The sequence below is a fragment of the Nanorana parkeri genome, unplaced genomic scaffold (assembly GCF_000935625.1).
Source record: "Nanorana parkeri isolate BGI_ZX_2015 unplaced genomic scaffold, ASM93562v1 scaffold1172, whole genome shotgun sequence".
Lineage (NCBI taxonomy): Eukaryota > Metazoa > Chordata > Amphibia > Anura > Dicroglossidae > Nanorana > Nanorana parkeri.
In genome coordinates this window covers 64,641-90,439 of record NW_017307440.1, presented here as the reverse complement: position 1 = coordinate 90,439, position 25,799 = coordinate 64,641, and the positions used below count along the sequence as shown (strand labels likewise).

At 43.5% G+C, this 25,799-nt stretch overlaps 1 protein-coding gene across 1 annotated transcript; it reads right to left on the bottom strand.

The window, feature by feature from the left end:
- Positions 1-497: 497 nt before the first annotated feature.
- Positions 498-20,770, bottom strand: LOC108796803. The gene is made up of 9 exons (XM_018568333.1): positions 20,746-20,770; positions 16,629-17,219; positions 10,704-10,779; positions 7,809-7,927; positions 6,278-6,379; positions 4,069-4,301; positions 2,297-2,369; positions 1,556-1,618; positions 498-689 (listed from the first exon to the last, which is right to left on the bottom strand). Exons 2-9 carry the CDS (start codon positions 17,214-17,216, stop codon positions 498-500), a joined length of 1,446 nt encoding a protein of 481 aa, XP_018423835.1. The 5' UTR covers positions 17,217-17,219; positions 20,746-20,770.
- Positions 20,771-25,799: the final 5,029 nt, after the last annotated feature.

The window sequence follows — 25,799 nt, the reverse complement described above, 5'->3', positions numbered from 1 at the left end:
GGCCAACATGACAAGACACACCCACTTTTAAAATGAAGGAATGGCCCATTCACATTATTGTGTTGCTGTAGCATATATGGCAATGCATGCTACATGCACTGAAGTGCCTTTCAGATTGAATCATGTGGGTTGGGCTGCCTTAACACAATGCACACTGTGCATTAAAACACACTGCAAACATGTAAATGGAACCTAAAAACATTTCAAATCACCAATTTAAAATACAAGGCAGTTCCAGTGCAGTGACATTTATTTAACAGTTTAGCACTGAAAAGCAGGAAATTCCAAGTCTTCAGCTTAGCTGTGCACAAAAAATATTTACATTGTAGATAGAAGTTTCCTTTACATTAAACAATCTTTTTTACACACACAAAAAAAAAATCTTCTGCAATTGTCACACTTGTGTTGTAGTTGTGGCATGTTGATGTGTTGCAGTACAGTTTAGTTTTAGGGTCCATAAAAGGCAAACGACAGAAAATGTTACAATGGGGAGACATTCATTTCAGGTCTCGTTTCAACTTCTGGAGGATTCTCTCTCGTTCTATATAAAGGTTTTTTCTATGGAGAATACGCTGCATTCTCCGGTTCATTCTTTCACGCTCCTCTTCAGAGATATCTCGTTGTGGTGGAGGTACCGACTGTTGTTCCAAGCATTGGTTAATATGTTCTCGCTTCTTCTCTACACTTTCCTGGGTGACATGAAAATTACAAATCCCATAAAAATTAGAAAGCTGGGGAAGCGAGGGGAACTCTCCCCCAAAGATAATACGAAATCACCTGCACTCCATACAGACCCTAATAGAAGGTCGATGCTTGAAGTGACAACACGGATGGCCCGGTGTCAGATACAGTCCATAATAGAAGTCACCAGCACTCAATGATGTGTGCAAGAAGTAACGCACTTTTTTATTAAACTGTCACATGCGTCATACAGCCAAAGTTTCGGGTCCACACAGTGACTACTATGTCGCCCAGAAGGGACCCTGTGTGGCCCTGAAACATTGGCTGTATGACGCATGTGACAGTTTAATAAAAAAGTGCGTTACTTCTTGCACACATCATTGAGTGCTGGTGACTTCTATTATGGACCCTCCCCAAGAGACACATACAAAGAATGAAACATAAAAGTAGTAATAGCCTTTATGGTCCAAAACAAAATAAAGCAATAATTGTGGCTTCAGAATATCACACTTAGATAGATAGATAGATCGATCTATAGACACACCCCCCACACCTTGCTTATAGGTTCCAGTCCTGTGAGCTATAAAGGAACACTGAGGATGCCCACCTACACGAGTTCTAGCGCTGTAAAATCCATTCTAGAGGTGCCCATACACCTTACAATTTATCTGCAGATTTTCTATGGTCAGATGGAAAAGGTGCAACAGATTCCTTCATCTACATTAAACTGTGTGGCTGGAGTAATCTCCACCTGGGCCAATCTGTTGCACTTTTTCCATCTGACCACAGAAAATCTGCAGATAATTGTAAGGTGTATGGGCACCTTAAGACATCACAGATTGAAGTCGAGATAGAATGATTGATGGATACTTACCTCTAGCTTAGATTTCTTTTCGTCTGTTTTTTCAATTTGAGTTTTCAAAGTAATCACGTCATCCTATGCAGAAAAGAAAGAAATATCCATACTAATGTATATTGTTCTGATGGCACATTGCATTAAATGCTAATGATCTAAGCCTTGTAAGTACAAAATAAACGGACATTTGAGGTCTAAACTTTAGACAAACCACTGTTGTGAAATCATTTACATGAATACCAGTGCTCCTCTTAGACATTGGAGCTACACCTGGCCATAAAATGTCACCAAGCTGCATGATCAGACCCCCCTATAAGATGTCAAAGGGAGTGCCTGAGATCACCCACCACAACATGTATATGTAACAATGAAAGAATACTTACTGACAAAGGGCTATCAGCTCATTCACGTGCACTTTAGTATTGTTATCACAATAGGTACCCAAGTGATATACAAGGTAACACACTGCAAGACGTACACAGCATTCAAGAGTTTCTTAACAGTGTGAAAGCATGTCCATATGGTGATGCAGATGGATCAAACAGGCTAATCTAACTAACTACACAGGCTCACAAGGTACATCTTTACAGCAAAGGAACAAGAAGCTGCATCCAATAGGATTCATGATAACTGGAGAAAAACTAACCAATGCGCATTGTTTCATTTTTCCAGAGAATTTACGTGTGTGTGTGTGTGTGTGCGTGCGCGCGCGTGCGTGCGTTGCAGGCATTACAGAAGTAATAAAAGAAGTGCTCTTACATTCAGCTGCTGGATTCTCTCTTTTGCTGTGTTCACACATTTCTCGTAGGATTCAATTTTAGACATCAGTGAGCTGTAACACAAAAAGACACTGGAGCGATTACATATCTCTGCCTTCCTTTGGGAAGTCACTAGAAGGTCAGATTTGAAGTGCAGTGGGCTGACAGAGAAAACTGTAGCAAAACTGCATCAAAGTACAAACAGCCAGATTCCTTTTTTTTAACCTGTAAAGTGGAATGTAAGTTCTGATCAAAAGGAATCAACCAAAATCTCAGCAGAAACCAACACTTTTGGGGTTTTCAGTCTCCTGGTTCCCCACTGGACCCGTATCTCTACCTCACTACTGTGTCCTATAATAATGGAGGGTCAGCAGGAGGAACCGCTGAATGCTGCAAGGGGCACCCCCAGAAGTGTAGGCTTGGGTACAGATTACAGCTGCCACACCTCACCTCCTGACTAGACCAGCAGTTAGCAGTGCAGACAGCTGGAGGAGTAAATATTCACATTCTCCTTTACAGCTACAGTCTTAAACATTTGATCTTTGATTGTAAATGGCAGTCTAGGCAGCATCATGCGTAACAAGCATTTACAAAACAAATGACAAGCACTGAATACATTTCTTGAAGCCACAAAGCAGCCTTCAGCTTTAGTCCAGGTCTCTTAAATACCGATCTTTAAAGCTGAAAATTGGGCTGACCAAATATTGTCCAATTCAAGAGGCATGCGTGTGCCTAGTTGAATCGTGAGGTCTTCTCAACCTGTGTAACCTCACATTTGCCCTTGGTCATTAAGTCGCACTGCAATGGAACACACAGAATTGCGGTACAGCGCGTTCCGGTGCGAGCGATCAAACTGTGGGTGGAAGGTGCGTTTGGGATGCTGTAGGTCGCGATATACTGAGCTCTGAAACAGCAAAACGTTTCCAGGCACACTCGCCAGCCAGCATGCAAAAAAACCTGTCAAATCACTAAGGTTAAAAGTAGAGGTTTAGATACACATTATCTGCAGAAGACGTGTATCTAAACCTCTACTTTTAACCTTAGTGATTTGACAGGTTTTTTTGCATGCTGGCTGGTGAGTGTGCTGGGAAACTTTTTGCTGTTTTACTGTTTGAATCCCTTCCGTGTACACCTTGCTGTAAAGCTGGTAACGAATTGATGAGTGCGTTTGCCATTTGTTTTGCTATACTGAGCTTTGGGTCACGCAAGGAGGTTAGTATATGTCCTGTGACCCTTAGGAGAACTATGGGGAAAAACACTTACCCCATAGTTCTCTTTTACACCTGTGCTTTGTTACTGTTTGCTAAAGCTGATACTCATTACCCTAGTATATATAAGCAATAAAGATAAGCAATGCTTTCGTGGTTAGAACTTTGATGATTGGATTGTGAACCTCATTTGTCTGGCTCCAGGATGATGGGAGAGCACCACACGGAGAGAAAACAGACCCCACTGGTCTGTATTAAAATGACGACATGCAACATATTTTTATGAGAATAAGCACTAAGGCAGCTGCAGGGCAGAGCGGGGGAATCTCACTGACTGAGCCTCCTAGAGATTGCAAGCTGTTCTTTGAGTCATTCCATTGGTATCCACCCAGAAATGAAATACAGCTCTGGGTAGACCTTTCAATATACTAGAACCACAGGTTAAGGAATACATAAAACTGTAAGACATAGAAATGGAAGAATTGATGAAATTGAGAGTTAGCATATTATGAGCGCTGCTATGTACTGTGTAATAATCTGGAGGTAAATATAGTAATAGGTCTACCTTTTTGTGTCTTCTAAATGTCTTGTTACACTGCCTGCTTCTTCTCGTCTCCTAATGACTTCTTTCTGAGCTGCCAGTAGTTGAGCTCTCTTCTGCTGATGTACACTCTGAACGGTCAAATGGTTTAACTGCTTGAGAACATCTTGGGAAGACAGACCCTGGACACCAGCGACATCCTGTGTCCTGCTCAGGAAAGCTCTCCCTAGCTGCAGAGTCCTTGTGTAGGCCAATTTCTACAAACCAGATTGACAACAGGCTCATAAGATTCACAAGCTAAAAAGGCATGTTTACACCTATGTGTTATTATTATTATTATTACATAGTATTTATATAGCGCCAACAGTTTGCGCAGTGCTTTACAATATAGTGAAGACATTACAATCACAATCCAATCCAAGACAAGATGGTAAGGAGGGCCCTGTCCCTGAGGGCTTACAATCTAAAAGTTATAGTGCTTATTTTAAATTATTATCATTACTTTTACTGGTGCTCATTTTGGATATGTGTAATGTGTCGAAATGTGTTGTAAAAACCCTTTTCTCAGAGATCATGGAGGGATACAGCTTGATGATAATTAAGCAACCTAGGGTTATACTGCTGTATACAGAAGAAATTAATACGAAGCACATAGAAAGCTAAAGGTCAGGGGCAGCAAACCTCCGGCCCCCCCAGCTGTGGTGGAACTACAAATCCCATGAGGCATTGCAAGAGTCTCACAGCCACAGACACGACTCCCGAAGAGAGATGCATCATGGGATTTGTAGTTTCACCACAGCTGGAGGGCCGGAGGTTTGCTACGCCGGCTATAGGCTCTCCCACCTGCCCGGGATGGATTAGTGTTCTTAGAAAAATGGATTTCTCTTGCTTTTTTGCTACAATTTTCTGCTTATATTACAAGGTTTTTATATCCACAGCTTTTGGTGGATTCAGACTAGATAATGGAAATCCTGGAAGTCTCTCCAGTTAGCCAATGAGCACAGATTTTTCCAGTTCACCAAGTACACTCTGAGGGTCCTGCAGTAGGTAGTGAGAAACCCTTCTGTGTTCCAATTAGCACAGGACTCCGCTATCCAGGTCCAGCTAGTACTTACCGGGGATTCCTGGCAGAGTTAAGCGGACCAGAGCTGTGGCCGTTTGTCTTTCCCCCATCTCTGGAGACTCATTGTTGTGAATGACTAGCAGATTTTATGCCGTCTTCTATATTGAACCCGCGTATTTGGTAGGTTGCTTAATGATCATCAAGCTGTATACCTCAATGAACCAGAAGTACATTTTTTAGGCATTAAACACAACTATGGAGGTACATTCAATTCAAAGAAAGTGCATGTAAAACGCAAACATTTACATTTAAGTGTGCAGGGCCGGATTAAGAGCATCACAGGCCTGGTGCTGAGGATTTTGGTGGGCCTTTTTATGGAAATGGCGATGGTCACCGGGGCTCTCTTCCTCCTGTCCGGGCTGTGATTTGTAGTCTCTCTACAGCTTGGAGTCAGTGGTGGAGCGCCAGGGCCCGGGTTGCAGCTGCGACCCTGGTAGATCTGTCACTGACTCCAAGCTGTAGAGAGACTAGAAATCTTAGCAATACATTATACAGCAATGCAGAATACCGCCAACTATAGAGGACTACAAATCCCAGCAATACGTTACACAGAAATTCAGAATATTACCAACTATAGAGCACTACAAATACCAGCAATAAATAATACAGCAATGCAGAATATTACCACTAACTGTAGAGGACTACAAATCCCAGCAATACTTTGTAAAGCACTGCAGAATAGTACCATTAGCTATAGAGGACTACAATTCCCAGCAATATATTGTAAAGCAATGCAGAACAACACGATCAGCTACGGGCTCAAGGGGGTGCAGAGAGACAGGCGACTGCAGCCGCAGCAGATGCAACTCTCTGCTCAGGCACATCAGAGGACCCTCCAGGTCAGCTCGGCCCAGACGCTAATAGGCCCTGCGTCGGCTTGGCCAAGCCTATTAGCAGGGGCGGGCCTGGAGTGGGAGCTCCACTCGCCCCTATGTTAATCCGGCCCTGCAGGTGTGAATGTGGCTTAATGCAAACAACCAAACGTGCAAATCATGTAATGCAAAAAAACACATTAAGAATGCCGACATGGTCAAGAGTACATATATGAAACTGTAAGTCTGCAAGTATGTGATGTCTAAAGTAACTAAAAAAAATGCATTATACAATTACCATCCTATGAATATCCTCTTCAATCTTATCCCTCCTGGCAATGAGCAGTTCTTTGTCCTGGTTTGCTGCTGCAAGATCCTTTCTTAGACAAAGTAACTCTGCCTAGAAAAAAAAAGCCAATTCATATTGAATCATACTTCAACATTCCCTCAACCTAGTCATTAGTGGAGAGCATAGAAAGCCCCAGTCTCTAGTACTTATATTGGTGACCACCGTTTCATTTCTGCAGCAACATTGAGAGTTCATGTACTCTGCACAATCTTTGCTACATTTTCAATTCCTGGGCATGAATTAGACTTGTCTGGACTGCTACAACACTTGTAGGAAAATGGATTTATCGCCATGAATAGGTTAAAAAACAAACAGATTTTGCCTATCATGTTTCCAAGCCAGCAGGACGGGCAAGATGGCAACAGAAGAGCACAGGGAACAGATGTAATTTCCCCAAAATGAGAGTTCTTTGAATGGTAACTCCAGACAAATGGTTTTTATTATATTTTGAATAGAGGGGGTGTACAGTAATACCTTGGTTTACAAGTAACTTGGTTTGAGAGCGTTTTGCAAGACAAGCAAACATTTCTGAAAAATTTTGCCTTGATATACAAGCAATGTCTTGCAATAAGAGCAAAATTTTGTAGAAAAGTGCCACCCGAATAAGGCTGTAGCAGTGCGAGCGAGGAGTCTGTTTAATGCAATGTCACATTGGATAGATTCCTTTTTAAGGTTTCACGAAATGAAAAAGATTCCATTGAGTCAAGAGATAGCAGTGATTCCGCTAGTGATAGTGAAAGTCGTCCTACACAATAATCCTCCTCTCTCTTGTCCCCCTCACACCAGCCACAAAGGTACCAGTAATTGGTTTATTTTTCTTTATTTATACAGTATATTACAGTACAGTATTGTAATCATTTTTATATGAATATTTTTGGGTTGTGGAACGAATCCTCTGAATTTCCATTATTTCCTATGGGGAAGTTCGCTTTGATATACAAGCGGTTTGGATTACAAGCATGCTTCCGGAACGAATTATGCTCTTAAACCAAGGTATTACTGTATTAGAAGACGTGTTTTGACTGCTGTCTGTATTCTTTTACTTCATACCCCAGACTCCTGTTACTGGGACAGGAAGTCAGATGAATGCAATACTGACAGCATCTTCAACCAAATAGATGTACCATGCCAGTTCTATGACAAGCAAAAACTTTTCCTGAAGTTGTACATTACAGCGACACTATAATCAGTAATTACTCATTTTAAAGAAATGAATTGTGATCTAATGTTTATATTTTCAGCTTTCTCTCCCATATTTTCATGACCAATATATGGGTTCTCTCCCTCTCTTTAGCTTCTATCTGCACAGTACATGGGTGCAATGCAAACAACATCTCAAACAATTAAGTCTTAGCTGATGCAAAGGAGCAGTAAAAAAGAGCAGTAAAGAGCAGCAATGTGCTGTGTGTGTATGTATGTATATATAATCTATCTATCTGAAGACAAGCCTTTAAATGTGTGATTGAGGTGGTCTGGTTACCTTCAGTACTTTAGCCTTCTCTTGCATTTTCATGCACGTCAGGAACTCCAGGTCTTCACTGCGACATTCATAGCCAGGCATCTTTTTTAATACTCCTGAAATACGCATTTGATTCAACCCTGTGCCAAAATATAAATAAACACTTATTTCCTCTCATACACACATACCCTGTTTAGTATGGAATATAGTATTGCCAAAACAGGAGCATAAAACATTAGGCTTACAACAGAAGGCAAAGTGCTATAACTCTGAGCAACCAATTTGTTCATTTCCCAGTAATGGTGCTAGTAAACTGAAATGTGATTGGCTGCAATAGGTAACCACACTATTTCTGTCTTGCATTTTGTAGTGCGCATTAACCAAGTCTTACATTGTAGGGAAAATATGCTTTTTGGAGTGAGGGACACAGGAAGTCTTAACCCTTTTTCTGCCAGGCTCTGCATTCCAGTTTTAACCACAGGTGGCCTGACCATTTTTTCACCTTTTTGTATCATTTACACACATTTACTATCTCCCCAGTTATAACTGAATTGAAAGGCATGGACAGATCAGATCTGCGATAGTGGCAGGGGAGTCTCCAGGCTTTGAATGAATGGCTGTGATCATCGGTTTGTCAGCAGATGATGACAGCTAATCATTTACTCAGAACAGTGCTGGTGACCCTACTGTCATAAGTGTATGGTCGTTAAAGCGACCCTGAGCTTATAGCCGGAAGGAGAATGCTGCCGATGCAAGGCATACTGACCAGCTGGATGTGGTCCTGTTCCACCGCATGATTTACATCTATGGCAGTGAAAGAGTAAAACTTTTGGGTTATACTGCCACCTCCTTTTGGGAGGTCTGCACACTGGCAAACAAAAAAAGTGTACGCCAGCAGAAGATAATCCCTCCCACAACTGGCATGCCTCAGTTTTATAGCAAAGCATTCCCGAGAGCATGATCATAAACACATAGAGGTGGGATCCATGTTCCTCGATGAACTTCAAGAAAAGGATTTTACATGAAGTTCGAAAGTCGCATTTTCTTTCTCTTTCTTTGAAGGACACAGGAAGTCGTAAACCTTAGGGTTTAAAAGCAGTCCAAAAGAGAGGTAAGCAAACAATTGCTAACAGGCCAAAGAAAAAAAACAAACAGAAATACTGGGGACTGACTGCAGCTCAAACAGTCGCCTGAAGGACCCAAACACGCCTTAAAGGATAATTCAACCCTCTGGGATTTTTGCATATATCTACTGCTAGCAAGCAGTAGATATATGCAAAAAACATTAAAAAAAAAAAAAAAAGTTACGAAAAAGGGTTAAAACTTGCCTGTGTCTTCGCCACGTGTTCCCGTCCACAGATCTGAAGCTTCTCGGGCGGCCTCAAAGGTTCATGGAGCGAGCACATGCGCAGTAGCAGATGTTTGGACGGGAGAAGAGGAGAGATACAAGGTAAGTCAATGGAGGCAGCGTGCACCTGCAAAGACTCCATGGGACAGGATGAGACAGGAGACAGCGCTGGCGGGACTCCTGAAAACTACTGGAAAGAAGAAGATGATCGGATCAAGAGGCATCATCTAAGGCAAGTCCTTACACCAGCACTGGGGGTGAATTTAGGCTTTAATGTCACTTTAAGATTGGGCCAGTGTCCACCTTGTAGAATTTAAAGGAAACATAAGAGCAGGTGGCAGACTTGCAAAGTGTTGCCTGATGCCGAAAAGTCTAAAAGCACTCACGGGTCTATTAGTGTGACATAACAACAAAGGGTGCAACCTAATCCTTGAGACCATAAGCATAAATGATCTGTCAGAGCCACCTAAAGATAATGGAACAAGAAGCCATGGCACCCTTATGGAGTTAATCCAAAAATACAAAAAAAAAAGGAATCAGTCTTCCTGAAAGAAGGTCTATCTGAACCACCTAGAGACGGAGAACAAAAAGCCAGAACACCTTACAGGGTCCATCCGGAATTATAAAAAGAGAATCAGTCTTCCTGGAAGGTCTATCTGGACCACCTAGAGACGGAGAACAAGAAGCCAGAACACCTTACAGGGTCCATCCGGAATTATAAAAAGAGAATCAGTCTTCCTGGAAGGTCTATCTGGACCACCTAGAGACGGAGAACAAGAAGCCAGAACACCTTACAGGGTCCATCCGGAATTATAAAAAGAGAATCAGTCTTCCTGAATGAAGAAGGTCTATCTGAATCACAAGAAGCCAGAGCACCTTACAGGGTCTATCCGGTATTACAAAAAGGAGTTAGTCTTCTTGAAAGAAGCAGTAGCTGAGAAACTCTCACAGCCGGAACCAGACAATAAACAATTAAGGGAAATTTCCTTGTGATGAACTGGAGCCGGACAGAGGGAAGGAAGAACAATGTTGAGGCGGTTTGAATGGTTAAGGTGAAAGGCAGAAAGTACCTTAAGTTGGCCATACATTAAGCAAATTTGGGCCGGTTCTTGACGAACCGGACAAATTTACAAAGTGGGTGCCGCTTTAATCTGGACCAAGATGTGGAATGACATTTCAACTGCAATAAGATGATAAACTACAGTGATACTGTATAACAGCCACTGTTTTCATTGGCCAGCTCATCCAGTAATAGACACAACAGTGGATCAGAGTTTGTGCCTCCGTTTACTGGAGCTCTGTAGAAGGCTTCATGTTACTAATGGGAAAGGCCCAAGTTAAACAATACTTTGCAGTGCTAGCTGAACTGCATTCACCAAACAAACGAGAGGGCATAATGTGGGTAATATAGTCATTTGCCTTACATTTGTATGGACAGAAATGAGAAAGAAGTCAGATCACCTCATTTCATTTCTATTGTTAAAAAATAATCCAAAAACTTTCAAATGAATGAATAAACACGTGATCAATTATTCTAGTCACTACTTCATTCAATAAAAGATACTTGCCTTGAACAGGTAGTTCACTTATTCTCCTGTTATTACAAGCCTGGTGGCTAGAGATGTTCCCCTTTTCAGTAGTTTCCTAAAAAATGAAATGTAAGTAAATATTCAAACATTCCATCTCCTGTACAAACTGAACCTGTGCATTCTGCATATATAATGTGTCTAAAATGAAAAAGAGCCAAAAGCTTCCACAACATAACTCCATGTGCTCCCTCCTAATGATTACAGCTTCTCATTGATCCAACATGCTGAAAGAGATGAAGGCTGTTAAGGGTTTGGAGATGCTCAGAAAACAGATGCTATAAGAATGTTTGCTAGAGGTCCCACACCATACACACCAAGCCACTACTGTGGGTATCTACGCCACGCAATCCACTTCAGCAACAAGGACATCTCAGTGTTTATACACTTCCTTGATTATCTAACATGTTGAAAAGGATGAGGGCTGTGCAGCAACCTGAAATGCTCAGCAAAAAAATACGATGAGACTGTTTACTAGAACATGAAAGATAGAAATCACCAGCACTGAGCAAATGAAATTCAAAGAATGTCCATTTATTTGGACTAAATGTCACACATATCGCACAATCCAATTCAATGGATTATGCGATATGTGTGACGGTTAGTCCAAATAAATGGACATTCTTTGAATTTCATTTGCTCAGTGCTGGTGATTTCTATCTTTCATTGACTGTAGTGCACGGCGTCATCCGTGATTGCCACTGCGAGCACCACTATTGCTATTTGCTATTGCTAATAGACAACTAGAGAGTCCTGAAGATACCTATGTCATACAATCAAATTCAACAACCAGGACATCTCAGTATCCCATAGCATACATGCACTTAACAGTGTTCAGCGGGCACTCAAGCATGGAGTATACTCAGTGAGAGGACTCACTTTGTATGCACTGATGTCAGACATTGGATCCTTACTTTCTAGGTCTTTCAAAGGGTCAGGCATGTTTAAATTGTCGTCATTTTCTAGAATTTCAGTTGTGTTACCTATAGCAGCCGTTGTACAAGATGTAAAGCAATGAAAAGACTCACGTTGTGTGCACTGATCCCAGCCACTGGACCCTCAGTGTCTATCTCCTTCAGAGTGTCAGATATGTTTACAGGCTGTACGTGACTTTGAGTTGTATTACATATTACGGAGTTGTTCACAGTCCGGCACAGTTTCTGTGTACTGTTAACATTCCTGGAATTGGGTTGAATCTCCCCCATTACATGACAATGTTCAGGCTCAGTAACCAGAGGGCTGTGTGGAAGACGCTTGCCAGAGGGTACTATGTCGTCTAATTCTTTCACTGGAAATGATCTCAACGGTTCAACTGACTCATCTCCAGGTTCTTGGGCCTCAAATTTCTGTGAGGGGAGCAAAGGTAGAACCCCAGGACCGGGAGAACGAGGAAGTTGGTGTCCAGTGTGTAAAATATTGCCAGGCGATGGATAAGATGAAGCCTTCAGTTTATATTTGTTCTTTACATGCTTCACTTTAGGATCACTTTCCCTCTCTTTACGCTTCCACTCTGCAAATTCCTTTAGAAGGTTTATGGCGTCTTCTTCACAAACTGCAGTTTTAGAGCCTTTCCAGCCCGATGTCTTCCTCTCTGTGTCTGGAAGAGCCATCCCCTGCAACATATAAAGACGTTTATATATTAGGAAGAAATATCTTTTTTTGTTTTTTTATTTAAGTGTATTAACTAGGAGGTGCACCGAAATGAAAATTTCAAAAACTGAACTTTAAAAAAAAATTGTCAGGCTGAAACCGAATTTTTTTTTTAATTTTAACGTTTAATTTTTTAAAATATTTTTTAAAATAAACTTTTTAAATATGTATTCATTTTTTATTAAATATTTTTATTGTTTTACTTTACTTTTAGGGGCTTCGGGAAAATATTAGGGGGGTCTAAACAGACTCCTGATATTTCCCTTTTAAAATAGAAAAAGAGATTGAGAACCTCTATCTCTTTTTCTGCAGCCTGTTATAAATGAACAGAAATCTCTATACTGAGTGTTCCTGTTCATTCATAACATGAAGACATAGTGGAGGGGATTTATCAAAACTGGAGCAGATTTGCACTGCAGCCAATCAGCATCTCTCTCTCATTTTCAAATCTTACCTGAGCAAACTGTAGAGATGCTGATTGGTTGCCATGGGCAACTGCTCCAGATTCTCTCTGCTCCAGTTTTGATAAATTCCCCTCCAGTGTGTTTACTATAACCACAATCATGAATGAACAGGAGGTGATGTAGATCCCTTCCCATTCATAATTGAGGATACAGTAACCATACTCTGTCCTCAATTATTTAGAAACACTCAGCGAACACTGATCACTGAGTGTTTGTACCGCTCTCCATCCTGACAGCTGTCACAGGAGGCTGAGCGGTGTGGGAGGAGAGACACCGGCTGCTCACAGCGCTCTCCTCCCGCATCGCTCGGCCGCCAGCTACAGTTTTTCTCCTTCCCGCTGGGACACAGAGCAGCGTCCAGCGTGGAGGAGAGAAATCACGGATGCACCGAGTATTAACCAATGTAGACAGTTCATGATCTGCCAGGGGACACATAGGTGCCATGGAACATACGTACCCATCAACAAAAGAAAAGACCCTTTAAGGCCCTATTCACACTGAGCGATTTATAGAGCGATTTTTGCAGCGATATCGCTCATATTTCCACGCAATATCGCTCTATGTATCTTCTCCAATCCATTTCAATGGAGCTGTTCACATCTCGTCGCTCAATATCGCTTGTAGCTCCTACATGACCCTTTTTTCGAGCGATATTGCTCCTGATTGCATACAGCCCAATAGGCGTCAAGTCGCTCAATATCGCGCAATTTTCATGTCGCTCAGTGTGAATGGGGCCTAATGGTAATAGCTCAGTTGGTTTTTGAGGCACGTCAGCTTATTGTTTTATGACTATTCAAAGTACAATGGGGGGAATTGATCAATACTGGAGCAGAAGAATCTGGAGCAGTTGCCTATGGCAACCAATCAGCTTATCGCTTCAGTTTGTTCAGTTATGGCTTGAAAATGAAAGGTGGATGCCGATTGGTTGCCATGCACAGCTGCTCCAGATTTTCATAAATTCCCCTCAATGTATGAAACTTACATGTGCATATTACAGTCAGCTAAATGTAAACTATTTTGCAGATATTATAGTAAACAGCCTTATTCAAAGAGTAGCAACAATAAGCAATATGAAGTAACAAATGGCAAACAGATTCCAGTCAATGCTGTCAGATCTGTTTTGATGGCATTCATGTATTACTGCCGACTGCACTTCATCATAGTTCTATGCACTCTTCCACTGAAAAAGCGTTGCAAGTGTTTTAAGACGCACCTGATTCTAACTATTTTCAGCCCCTGAACCTGCTCAATAGGGCTCATGTCGACGGCGTTGTTCTCCTGCATTTGAAACACAAGTCAAACGCAGGTCAGCAAATTGCCATTGACTTTCAGGGGTGTGGAATTCCTATCGCCCGACGCCCGGGACAGGCAGTTTCGGGCGCCGGGCGAGTAGTTTTTATGTACATTTAGCCCGGCTCCGGACAAGCTGAATTTGGAGAGCTGAATGTACATTGTGGAGCCGCCGCCACTCGTTTACTACAAGTGGTCTGATCAGACCACTTGTATCAATTTGAGCAGCGGCGATCGTTTCAGCCCGCACTCCCCCCCCGCTTTCCTGGGGGACCCCGTAAATGACGGCCCAGCCATAGAGCAGACGAGGAACGTCTGCTCTACGGGCTCTCTGTGTTCTCGGAGACCGTGGCGCTGTAATCACAGCGCCACCTGTCTCGGCTCTCAGGAAGTACACAGAACAGCTGTTCTGTGTTGGAGGGCAGGTTCCATAAAGAGAACCTGTCACCTCCAAAAATATCAAATAAGGGATTTTAATCTCCTATGTAATAGGAAGAACATTAAGTGGAAAAAGTAAATAAATAAAAATGTAAAAACTTTAAAAAATAAAATATATAAAGATTTTTAAAAAAATGAAAAAAGTTAAATAAAAATGAAACCCTGCTGCCCCCGCCATTTGCATGCAAATAAACGCATGCGTAGGACATTCTGCATGTGCTTTGATATTGCAGTAGCCAGAATTCTCTTACACACACACACACAATGTGCATTAAAGGGTAAGTTCATTTTCCCAGGTAATATGGAAAAATAAAAATTACCCGATTAAATCTGGCCCCGTCTCTCCCAAACCGCCACCCCCTGGCTATACTTACCTTTCGGCGAACAATCCCTCCCCTCCGCCAGTATGGGTGTACTATCTGTCCCCCGTACTGCTGTCCAGCGCAGTCCTCCCCTATGCATTTTGAATTTCGCTCGCAAATTGCAAGCACTCATTGGTCAACGTGGTCAGATGACTGCGCTGACCAGTGAGTGCACCGATACTAGTATCATTGCGATACAGAGTATTTGGGCAGGTACTTGTACTCACCCAAATGCTTAGATACCTTCCCTGATATTGGAACTTACGGCCAGATGAAAATTTCCTCTGACTGGCAGTGCCGTAGGGGAACATGGAGCCAGCTTCCCGTGCAATCAGGAAGCCGTGCCGCAAGTAATGACCCGCCTCCTGGTTTTCTGATTGGCTGGGAACCCGGCTCCTTGCTGACTGGCTGGAAAGCCGGCTGACTGGCCAATCAGCATCAAGCCAGTTTCCCGGTCAATCACGTCATTACTCGCCACCCGGCTTCCTGATTGACCGGGAAGCAGGTTTCCTGACCAATCACAATAAAGCAGGCCAAACAACATGGAGCCGGCTTCCGTGGCAATCAGGAACCTGGGCGGGATGTCATTACCCCCTGCCCGGCTTCCCGATTACCAGGGAAGCCTGCTCCATGCCAGCGGAAGCACCGGTATTAGTATTCAGTGTCGGCGACATCCGAAAGCAAAAAATCGGTACTCGATACCGAAAAAACGGTATTGGTGCATCCTTAGTTTTGATTAAAACAATTTTTTTGTGTTGGGACAAGTAGATTGCCATGCAGGACAAGTAGATTTGGCCCCCGCTTTAGCCCTTGGACAAGTCGTTTTTTTTAACATTTCCACACCCCTGACTTTAATTGAGCAGTACAAATGGCAGTTCAGGGGCTGCGTTTGATTTGCTCTGCTTTGCATTGTGTTTCTCTGGATGCAGCATGTTGAGGTGCATTTGAACACCAGACAAAGCAAATCAAATGCTGCATTTGCATAGTAAACGCAGCATTTGACAAGAACGTCTGTCGACATGAGCCCTTAAAGAAAAGCCAACAGTGGCAGCTGCCATATTTCTGTCCTATCAGGTTTCCACATAAATACTGAACAGCTGCATCACAAGAGTCAAAGTACATTTCTGACTTGCTTGGAAGCCCTTTTTAAAGCCTGGTGCGGGTGATAAACAGGAATAATGTGGCTAAAGATGCTACGGAGTATATTTAACGATTATGGCACATTTCCCATATTTATAGAGCACTGATATATACACTCATCAGGCTGAAAGCTCTTTTGGTGCTAGCATCACCTGTACAGCCACATAAAACCTACTATTGGCTCAGTTTGGTACAGAAGCCAATAGACCGAACAGTACAATTTGAGGATCCGCCCAGCTGCGTGAGTGACCGTACAATGTCTGGATCCGCCGAGCTGCGTGAGTGACAGCTGGCTCTGCCTATATAGAGGCAGAGCCAGCTGTACCTGCCCCCCTCCCCCGTCCGTTCTGCCAGTCAGCGCTTGAGGATCGGAGCGGGGAGGGGGAAATCTAGTCCCACCCCTGTCACGGCTCTCTGCCGTGACAAGATTGAGAAGTGAGCGAACGTCGGTATGTGTTCGGTCACTTCCCAATCTACTTAGCCGACCTGTGCCTCAAAACTGACAAAAATATTGTTACCTATAGCAACCGTTGTACAAGAAGTAAAGCAATGAAAAGACTCACGGTGTGTGCACTGATCTCAGCCACTGGACCCTCATTGTCTATGTCCTTCAGAGTGTCAGATATGTTTACAGGCTGTACGTGACTTAGAATTGAAGTTGTATTACATATTACTGAGTTGTTGGCAGTCCGGGACAGTTTCTGTGTACTGCTGACATTCTTGGTATTGGGGTGAATCTCCCTCAGTACATGACAATGCTCAGGCTTCGTAAATAAAGGGGTACGCTGCAGCTGCTTGCCAGAGGGTACTATGTTGTCCAGGTCTGTAAGTGAAAAAGATCTCAATTGCTCAAAACACTCATCTCCAGGTTCTTGCGGCTCAAATTTCTGTGAGGGGAGCAAAGGTAGAACCCCAGGACCAGGAGAGCGAGGAAGTTGGCGTCCAGTGTGCAAAATATTTCCAGGAGATGGATAAGCTGAAGCCTTCAATTTATATTTGTTCTTTACGCGTTTCACTTCAGGATCATTTTTACGCTCTTTTCGTTTCAACTCTGCAAAGTCCTTTAGAAGGCTTATGACATCCTCTTCAGGAAGGGCAGTTTTAGAGTATTTCCAGCCAGATGCCCTCCTCTCAGGGTCCGGAAGAGCCATCACCTGCAGTACACAAAGTCATAGTTTTATATCTGATACCAGTACTATCCTGTTTTTTGACAAGGGTATATTAAACCAATGTAGACCGAAGCCTGACAGCTGACCCTATGTGCCAGGAATGTGCACCCGTGAACAAAAGAACAGACCTCAGGAAATAAAAGCACTTTTACATACATTGCTCCACAATCTATACACATACACATTAAACATAATGCTTGTTAAAGCTTGAGCTGGAGCCATCATACACATTACATAGCTTTATAGGTTATTAGATTTACATAAGACATAACGCTTGTTAGAGGAGAACTATGGGGTTAGGGCTTTTCCCCATAGTTCTCCTTAGGGTAACGGGAGGACGCAAACTAGCGTCCTCCCGTCACCCTAGGCTCAGTATACCGTGAGCTGTAGCTCGCGGTATACTGAGACGCCGCAGCTGAAGCGGATCCCGACAATTGTGCCGGAATCCGCCCAGCTGCGTGACTGACAGCTGGCTCTGCCTATCTAGAGGCAGAGCCAGCTGTACCCGCCCCCTACCGTTCCGCCAGTCAGCGCTTGAGGATCGGAGCGGGGATGGGGGAATCCAGTCTTGTGACGAGAGCGCATGGAGTCGGCTTCCCGGCCAATCAGGAAGCCGGGAGAGCATGGAGCCGGCTTCCCGGCCAATCAGGAAGCCCGGCAGCGTGTAATGACGTGCTGCCCGGCTTCCTGATTGGTCAGAAGCTGGCCAATCAGGAAGCCAGACTTTCTGATTGGTCAGGAAGCCGGCTTCATGCTCCCTCCTCACCCCATGACGTCGGAGCATGGAGCCGGCTTCCCGGTCAATCAGGAGGTCGGGTGCTGCATCATTACATGCCGCCTGGTTTCTTGAATGGGACTTCCGGTACTTGGTATCGGTGAGTACCAAAAAAATATATATCGGTACTCGATACCGAAATACCAGTATCGGTGCATTCCTACTTAAAAGGTAAGGCACCAGCTCTAATATTTGAAGAAACTTGGTTACCTGGCTCCTGGGATTTGCCCAGCCCTGCCAAAGAACCTAGAACAGGGGGGTAGCCAAACTTCAGCCATCCAGCTGAGGTAAAACTAACACATCCCATTAGGCATTGAAAGACTCTGACAGCCATAGGTATGACTTCAAGAGGCAGATGCATGATGGGTTTTGTAGTTTCACCCCAGCTGGCCATGCCTTAGGTGCTGTCCAGTCTAATCTGGATGAAGTGATAATTAGGTTTTAGGTAATGTTACCTCTAGCCAACAATTATTGTCTGAAAAGGTTATCAGTTAGGGCCCGTTCACACCGATGCATGGTACCGTGTGATTAACGCACACTACTATCACGCAATGCACCTACCATGCATTACGGCAGGTGCATGCATTTGCAGTGGAAAAAAAGTAGTGCATCCCATTTGCATGCACTACTGCATGGAGCGCATTGTGGCCGGGAGGTGCGCGGGGTGCCATTCAAATGAATGCATACCCTGCACGGTTGATAGGGAGATTGCGGTTTGGTGAGATTGAGTTAAAACATCTGACTCTAGTTGGTATTATTAGTATGGAGATTATAATATGTATGATGGGATTGGTAGTTTCTTTGTGCTCTACTAACCCTTATACACCAGCCAGTTTAGAGTAAACCTATCCATCAGTGAACATTGCTTCCTGCATCTGTGTAGGGTGGAGTTTTTTAACACATTAAAGTGAAATACTGATGTGTATTTGTTACATCTATGAATAAGCCTGCGGGTGAAACATGTGAGAGGTTGTAACTGGTTGGGGGTGTGCAGTGCTGGCATTTGTTGCTTTATACACTTTTTTCACTGTTATACTGGATTTGCCATGAATTTTAATAAAGTCTGCAGTATTGGAATTCTTTGGATAGTGCAGTCTGTTCGTATACTACTACATTCCAAGGTGGAGACGCACCTATTAGACCAGCACCTGGGGAGTCCTGATGGCGGCTAAGGAATTGGAGCGGTGAGATTTCCTTTGGCTCTACAACGCAACGCATCTGCCACACTAATGCACGGTAGATGCATTGCACTAGAGTGTGCGTTAATCACAAGGTACCCTGAGAAGAACACACCGCAGCAGTGTGAACAGGCCCCAAGAGCTGGGTGAAAAATGCATCAAGTTATGTTTTCAGAGCTGGGCTCTGGAATAATGGTGGATAACAGCATGCGTCATGAGAGAAACACACAGACTATCATTATTGTTCTCTCCTTGATAAGGAATTCTGACTCAACTGATCTACATACATATTCCACAAGCAGTGACTGAGAAAGTAGTAAAGTCAGTAGGTCAGAATACCAGCCAGACAACTACCTCACATTTTGTGTAGGAGGAGGAAGGGTTAAAGCATTTCTAAAGCCAAGAATAAAAATGTAATATATTGCAGCTTACCTGCCCTTAGATGTGGTGGAAGCATTAGTCTTCTTTTTCATACTAAAAACATTTTCAGCAAGTACAGAATATACCTGATGATCCTGTCAGAAATGCAGTGTCCTTGTCACTTTGTGAGAGGTTTTTTTTTCACGTGTTGCATTAAAAGAAAGCTCCACCTTTGTGGCCATGTGTTATGTTATACCCATATTTAGGATGTTACATAAAACATGGTCAGAGTCTGCAAACCCAAATGCAGCTGCCACATCCAAGGACTGGTAAGCTGCAATATATTACCATCCTTACCATCTTGTCTGAATTGCATTGTGATTGTAAGGTCTTCCTTATAATGTAAAGCGCCGCGCAAACTGTTGGCGCTATATAAATCCTGTATAATAATATTACATTTTTAATACACTTAAGGGCGAGAAGTAGCAGCTGGTACGCTCTGTGTTGGACGCAGTGCATCGTACTGTAACCTTTTTAGTCCCCCCCCCAAACTTTATTAAAATGTTACAAAGTGACATTTCATAGAGTTCTATTCACTGCAGTGTGCGCTGATGTGCAGCGGTGTGCTGGTTTACATCATGCTGAGAAAAAAGGTACATCATGTAGTTTGTTTTTTTCCAGCAGCACAACAAAGTGTTGTGAACTGACATTATTGTAAAGAATGCCATATATGTGTTATGCCATATATATGCCAACAATGTCATATATAACACTGCACCAGGCAAAGGTGAACATGCCCTTTAAACTCCTGCCAATGTTTTTAGTACTACCTGAGCCGACCAATCCAGGTGACAACCGCAGCCCCATGTGTACAGGTGTTGGAGGGACAGGAAGTGAGGAGAAAACCTTCCTCAATGGGATCACAATCAGAAATAAAAACGTGACAGAAAATATAAGTTTAAAAAAACGAATGAATACGGCAAGGGTCAGACTGTATCCTAGTGCTACCCATCAGTTCATTGCCAACACATTGGTCATCTCAGACCACTGAGCGTATTTGATAAAAAGCGAATAAGGAGCGGGGGAGAGAACACACTACAGATGGGGGTGAGAATGTGGAATTATACACAGGGTGGGGGTTGTGGCGCAGAAGAAAACGAATGATTGGGGACACGTACACCAACACACACACACCTACCCGTTTAAAGTACTTCCGCCTTCCAATTTAATTATCCCGCGCACCTTCCCTTTCCGCTCTGGGAGGTCACATGATACAATGACCTCACTGGATGGGAACTATCGCGCTAAGCGGTTCCTGCTGGCTAATTGCCACGCCTATCTCTACTGTAGGCCAATCGTTTTCCGCTAATAACCTACGGGTACCCAATCGGCTGTAGCAACAGTGAGCTGTGATTGGCTGGCAGTTTTGTGGCTGTGCTGTGTGATGATGTTAGCGGGGCGGAAACAATGAGTCTGTTCTATGTCTGTCCGCTGAGTCTGAGCTGGGAAGGGAACACTCAGCAGAGGAGGAGACACACTCAACACAATCGCCACTATTATTCCCAGCCGGGGTGACTTTTTCCTGTGTTCTCTATATACATCCCTTATAAACTGGCAATGGTCCCTATGGTGAACTCACCCGGAACATAGCTCCCAGTTGTCCCTGTTCGAGGAATAGACAACACCTCCTTTACAACTCTGTCTTAGACAATGTCCCTCAGCTCTCATGTATGGTCCACCATAGAGATGAGTGGACGTTTTTGGCTGGAATCACATTGGTGTAGTAACACGTTATGTTATGACCATTTAAATGGGCTGCCTGGAAAAAACAGTGCATGCATTGCAATGCATTTGGATGCCATTCACACTGACTGGGACTGCAGTGCAGCAGTGTAGATAGCCGTATGAATCCGGCCTTAAAGTAGAAAACAGGCTAAACAATACACCAGCTTTGAAATGTTGCCTCCCCATACATTTTAGGATACATTGCAATGCAAATACCTTTTCATGTGGTCAAGTGGCTACAAAGCTCTGGTTCCTGAGTGTAAATATGAGGCTTGTGGGCATGAACTCGCTCCCTTACCCACAATGCCATGGACACCCATGGGTGTGGGTACGACTCTACATATTACCCCATTGTCACATTAAAACTGCCCATACATGGATCAAAATTCATCCAGATGAAATTCCAGCAGTATTCGGTCCTGCAAGCAGGGCCGGATTAACATAGGGACGGGTGGAGCTCCTGCTCCAGGCCCCTGCAAATAGGCTGAGCTGACCAGGTTGCGGCCGAGCTGACCCAGATCACGGTCAGGCAAGCAAACCATGCATCTGCGTTCCACTATTGAGGCATATCATAGGGCCCTCTGATGTGGTTGAGCAATGAGCCGTGGCTGCAGTCGCCAGTCTCTCTGACCACCCTGTGGCCCGCACTGACGACGCCCCCACTGGAGCCCGCACTGACCCCCCTTGGCACCCGCACAGCTCTCCTAAAACCCTAGAGACATCAGGCTGATTGTAAAGCACTGCAGAATAATACTATGTATTGCTGGGATGTGTAGTCCTCTATAGCTGGTGGTATTCAATATTGCCTTATTGGGATTTGTAGTCCTCGATAGTTAGTGGTAATATTCTGCATTGCTGTATAATATATTGCTGGGATTTGTAGTCCTCGATAGTTGGTGGCATTCTGAATTGCTGTATAATGTATTGCTAAGATTTCTGGTCTCTCTCTACAGCTTGGAGTCAGTGACAGATCTACCAGGGTCGCAGCTGCAAACCGGGACCTGGAGCTCCACCACTGACTCCAAGCTGTAGAGAGACTACAAATCACAGCCAGGACAGGAGGAAGAGGGCCCCGGTGACCGTCGCCATTTCCATAAAAGACCCACCAAAATCCTCAGCACCAGGCCTGTGATGCTCTTAATCCGGCCCTGCGTTTATCAGAAATCTATTTTATCCTCTGGGTGACAAGGTTCTGTGTGAAAGCATATAACAGATAAAATGTTTTAATAAGTAACATTTGTTTTGAAAAAAAAAATACAGCAATAAGAGCAATATTAGATGCACATTTTAGCAGGCCTGAATTTACCATTAGGCAGAGTAGCTCTCCATTAAGGGGTGCCGTGCAGGTACCTACACTGCCTAATTCTCGGTGTTGTGTCAAGATACTACACCGGCAATAGCAAGGAGGGTGCATTCTGCACAATATGCACCCTCCTACTCAAAGATCAGCGGCGCCTCCAGGAACCGCGGGCTTCCCTTCGTAAGGCTGTCTTATCTGACGCCTGGGTCCTGCTCTGCATATGTGAAAGCCGACAGGTCCCGCAGCAGGTAAGGGCACCAGCTCAGGCTAAACAGATTTCTATCTGTACCTAAGGGTGGCCAAAATTGAAATCTGGCCCTGCATTTTAGTAATTCAACCTTTTAATTTCAGATCTATAATGATCTTTTATGTTCTCTACCATTTACTAACACTGAATCTGCCAACACACTTTTCTGACCATCTCAAATGTAAAAAAAAAATCAGGGCTGTTTTAGAACAGCTTCCCCTAGTTGCTGTAGGTTACATCTTATTATTGGCTTTGGTAAGTAAAGCCTTTGCCATATAAATGCACCTCCACAGGTATTCCTATGCTGCTTCCTGGTAGTGTGGTAGTTTCTCATTGTTGTCACTAGATGTCAGTGTTGCTGCATCCCTGAGTTTGGCACTACAAGTTCACAAAATGTGCTATACCGGTGTGGAAACTGATTACATTTGGATTTTTGGGTCATTTCATGGTTTGGTGCTTTGTATCTAAAGCTGCAATACACATAAGAGCTGTAAAGAAAGTTAGCAAATGTCAGCATTCTTTAAGGCAGTCCCCAGCTGACAACCTGGCATATATGCCAGGCTGTATATACACCGGATCGCCGACGGGACTCCCGGAAGCCGGCGGAGAGGTGAGTGTTTTCATTAGCGATCAAAATTATTTTATTCAATCAAAATGTTTAACGATTAATCAAGAAATTAATCTTTAATTTCCACAGTGAGTTTGCCCAAGAAACTTTCTGCACGAGCACCAGCCAAGGCATTGGCCTATACACATACAGCACAGCAATGAAGTAATAAAATGGACTAGGGTCACACTAATCCAGCACGTTATTATTCTGAGTTGCCCCACTCAAGCGGCGGCCATATTGAGTGGGGCACGTGAGATTAATAACGTGCTGGATTAGTGTGATCCTAGTTCATTTTATTACTTCATTGCTGTGCTGTATGTGTATAGGCCAATGTAGTTGGATCTGTATGTGCGTTATAATTAATCGAAATTAATCGATTGAAAAAAATTTTGATAATGGAACACGAAAATGTTAATCATTACCAGCCCTAATAATTAGCTATAATTTCACACTGAAGTTGCTAGAGGGCCAGACCATTATAAATAGGGAAGCAGGTTGTTTACCACGACAGTAGAAGTGATTTTTTTCTGAAGATATGGGTAAACAACGCTATTTAACAGCCTTGGAACGTGGGATGATTGTTGGCGCAGAGCCTTGTGTGTATTCTGTGTACATTACAACTTTTCACGTTTGAATTTCCCGCCGGCTGTGACGCCCGAAAACGAAACTAAAAGTCAGATGCCGCCTTTTAGTTTCATTTTCGGGCCGTGTACAGCATAGGACGCCGCGGGCTCGCAGGGACAAGGTAAGTGTCACTTTTCTCTGCAGCCCCGAGTCTGGCTCGGGGTTAACGATCCTAGTATTTAAAATTAACCCCGAGCCATACTCGGGAAACACACCAGGGAGGTTAAAGACTGGACTGTCAGCTGAAAATCTGGGTCTGAACGTGCGAATTGTGGCCGTCAGCGACTAGTCAATGTAAGGCAGAACGGAGAGTGGCAAGACTGGTACAAGACAACAGAAGGGCAACAGTGCAGTGTCAGATTCCTTGCATCACCTTTCGTCATCCCGTGACCCAACAAAGTACTGATGGGGTGGTCATAATAATCTGGCCACTCAGTGTACATCTTGAATGTGTATGCATAGACAAAACATTTTCCTTAGTTCTGGATGGAGTACAGACGGATTAGAACCCCAGTTAGGTTTCTATTGCTGTGTCCTCATTGGGATGAATAAACCTTTCTATGGATCATGTGAACCACACAGAAATTAATGGTAAATCCCAAATTTTACAGAAGTCACCTAAACAAGAGTTGAGGGTTAATATTCCAATGGGGACACCTATTATTATTGACACATCTAAAGCTGGAGATACACTTATAGATTTTCGATCCGGAATTTTTATTGTTGCCAAGAACTCTCTTTCGATTCTAGCTCAAATAGCCCATCAAGCACAGACCAATGTCGATTTCGATAATCGTTCGTTAGCAATACTAAAGCTGGCCATACACCTATAGATTATCTGCAGATTTTCTATGGTCAGATAGAAAAAGTGCAACAGATTGCTCCATCTACGCTAATCTCCCGCTGGGCCAAACTTCAGTATCTTGCTAGTCGGTTCAGCTGGCTGTCAAAATACCTGAGCAATCTGATTGGATGCAGGCATTGGTCAGGTAATTTGACAGTCAGCGGGGCCGACTAGCAAGATACTGAAGCTTGGCCCAGTGGAAGATTCCTCCATACACACAGTTTAGCGTAGATGAAGGAATCTGTTGCACTTTTTCCATCTGACCATAGAAAATCTGCAGATAATCTATACGTTATGACCAGCTTTACTCACCAAATTTGTCGATCGACAGAAGGGATTTTGGTTTGCGCATGGGCAGTTTTCTTGCTGCGATTTTTTTCGCATGAAAACACCAGTAATCCAGCGATTTTCATACAATTCGAAAAACGTTTTTCAGCCTGACCGATCGAGAAAATTCGTCCAGAAGTACAGTAATTATAATCGTTGGTGTCCCATCAACTGATCGATTTTCGTTCGAAAGACCATTTGTGGATGATTTCCGAACGAAAATCGATAGGTGTATGGGCACCTTGAGAAGGAAAGTCTTCTCAGCAGAATGATCATGCATTGGAAGGTGGACATGGGCTTGTTTTTAAGAGCACCAATGATAGCTGTCAGCTCCACCAAATTTGCCACAATTTGGGTGCAGAGCATAACCTGATAGTGGTTAAGTTTTTGTTCTTTTATTGTCAACTTCCAGCTGCATGGCTAACCAAGCTGAAGGTAAGATATGTGTCCACCCCGCTCACCATGCATACTTCCCTTCTTGTCATCATCACCTAAAGCACATACAAAGGCAGGAG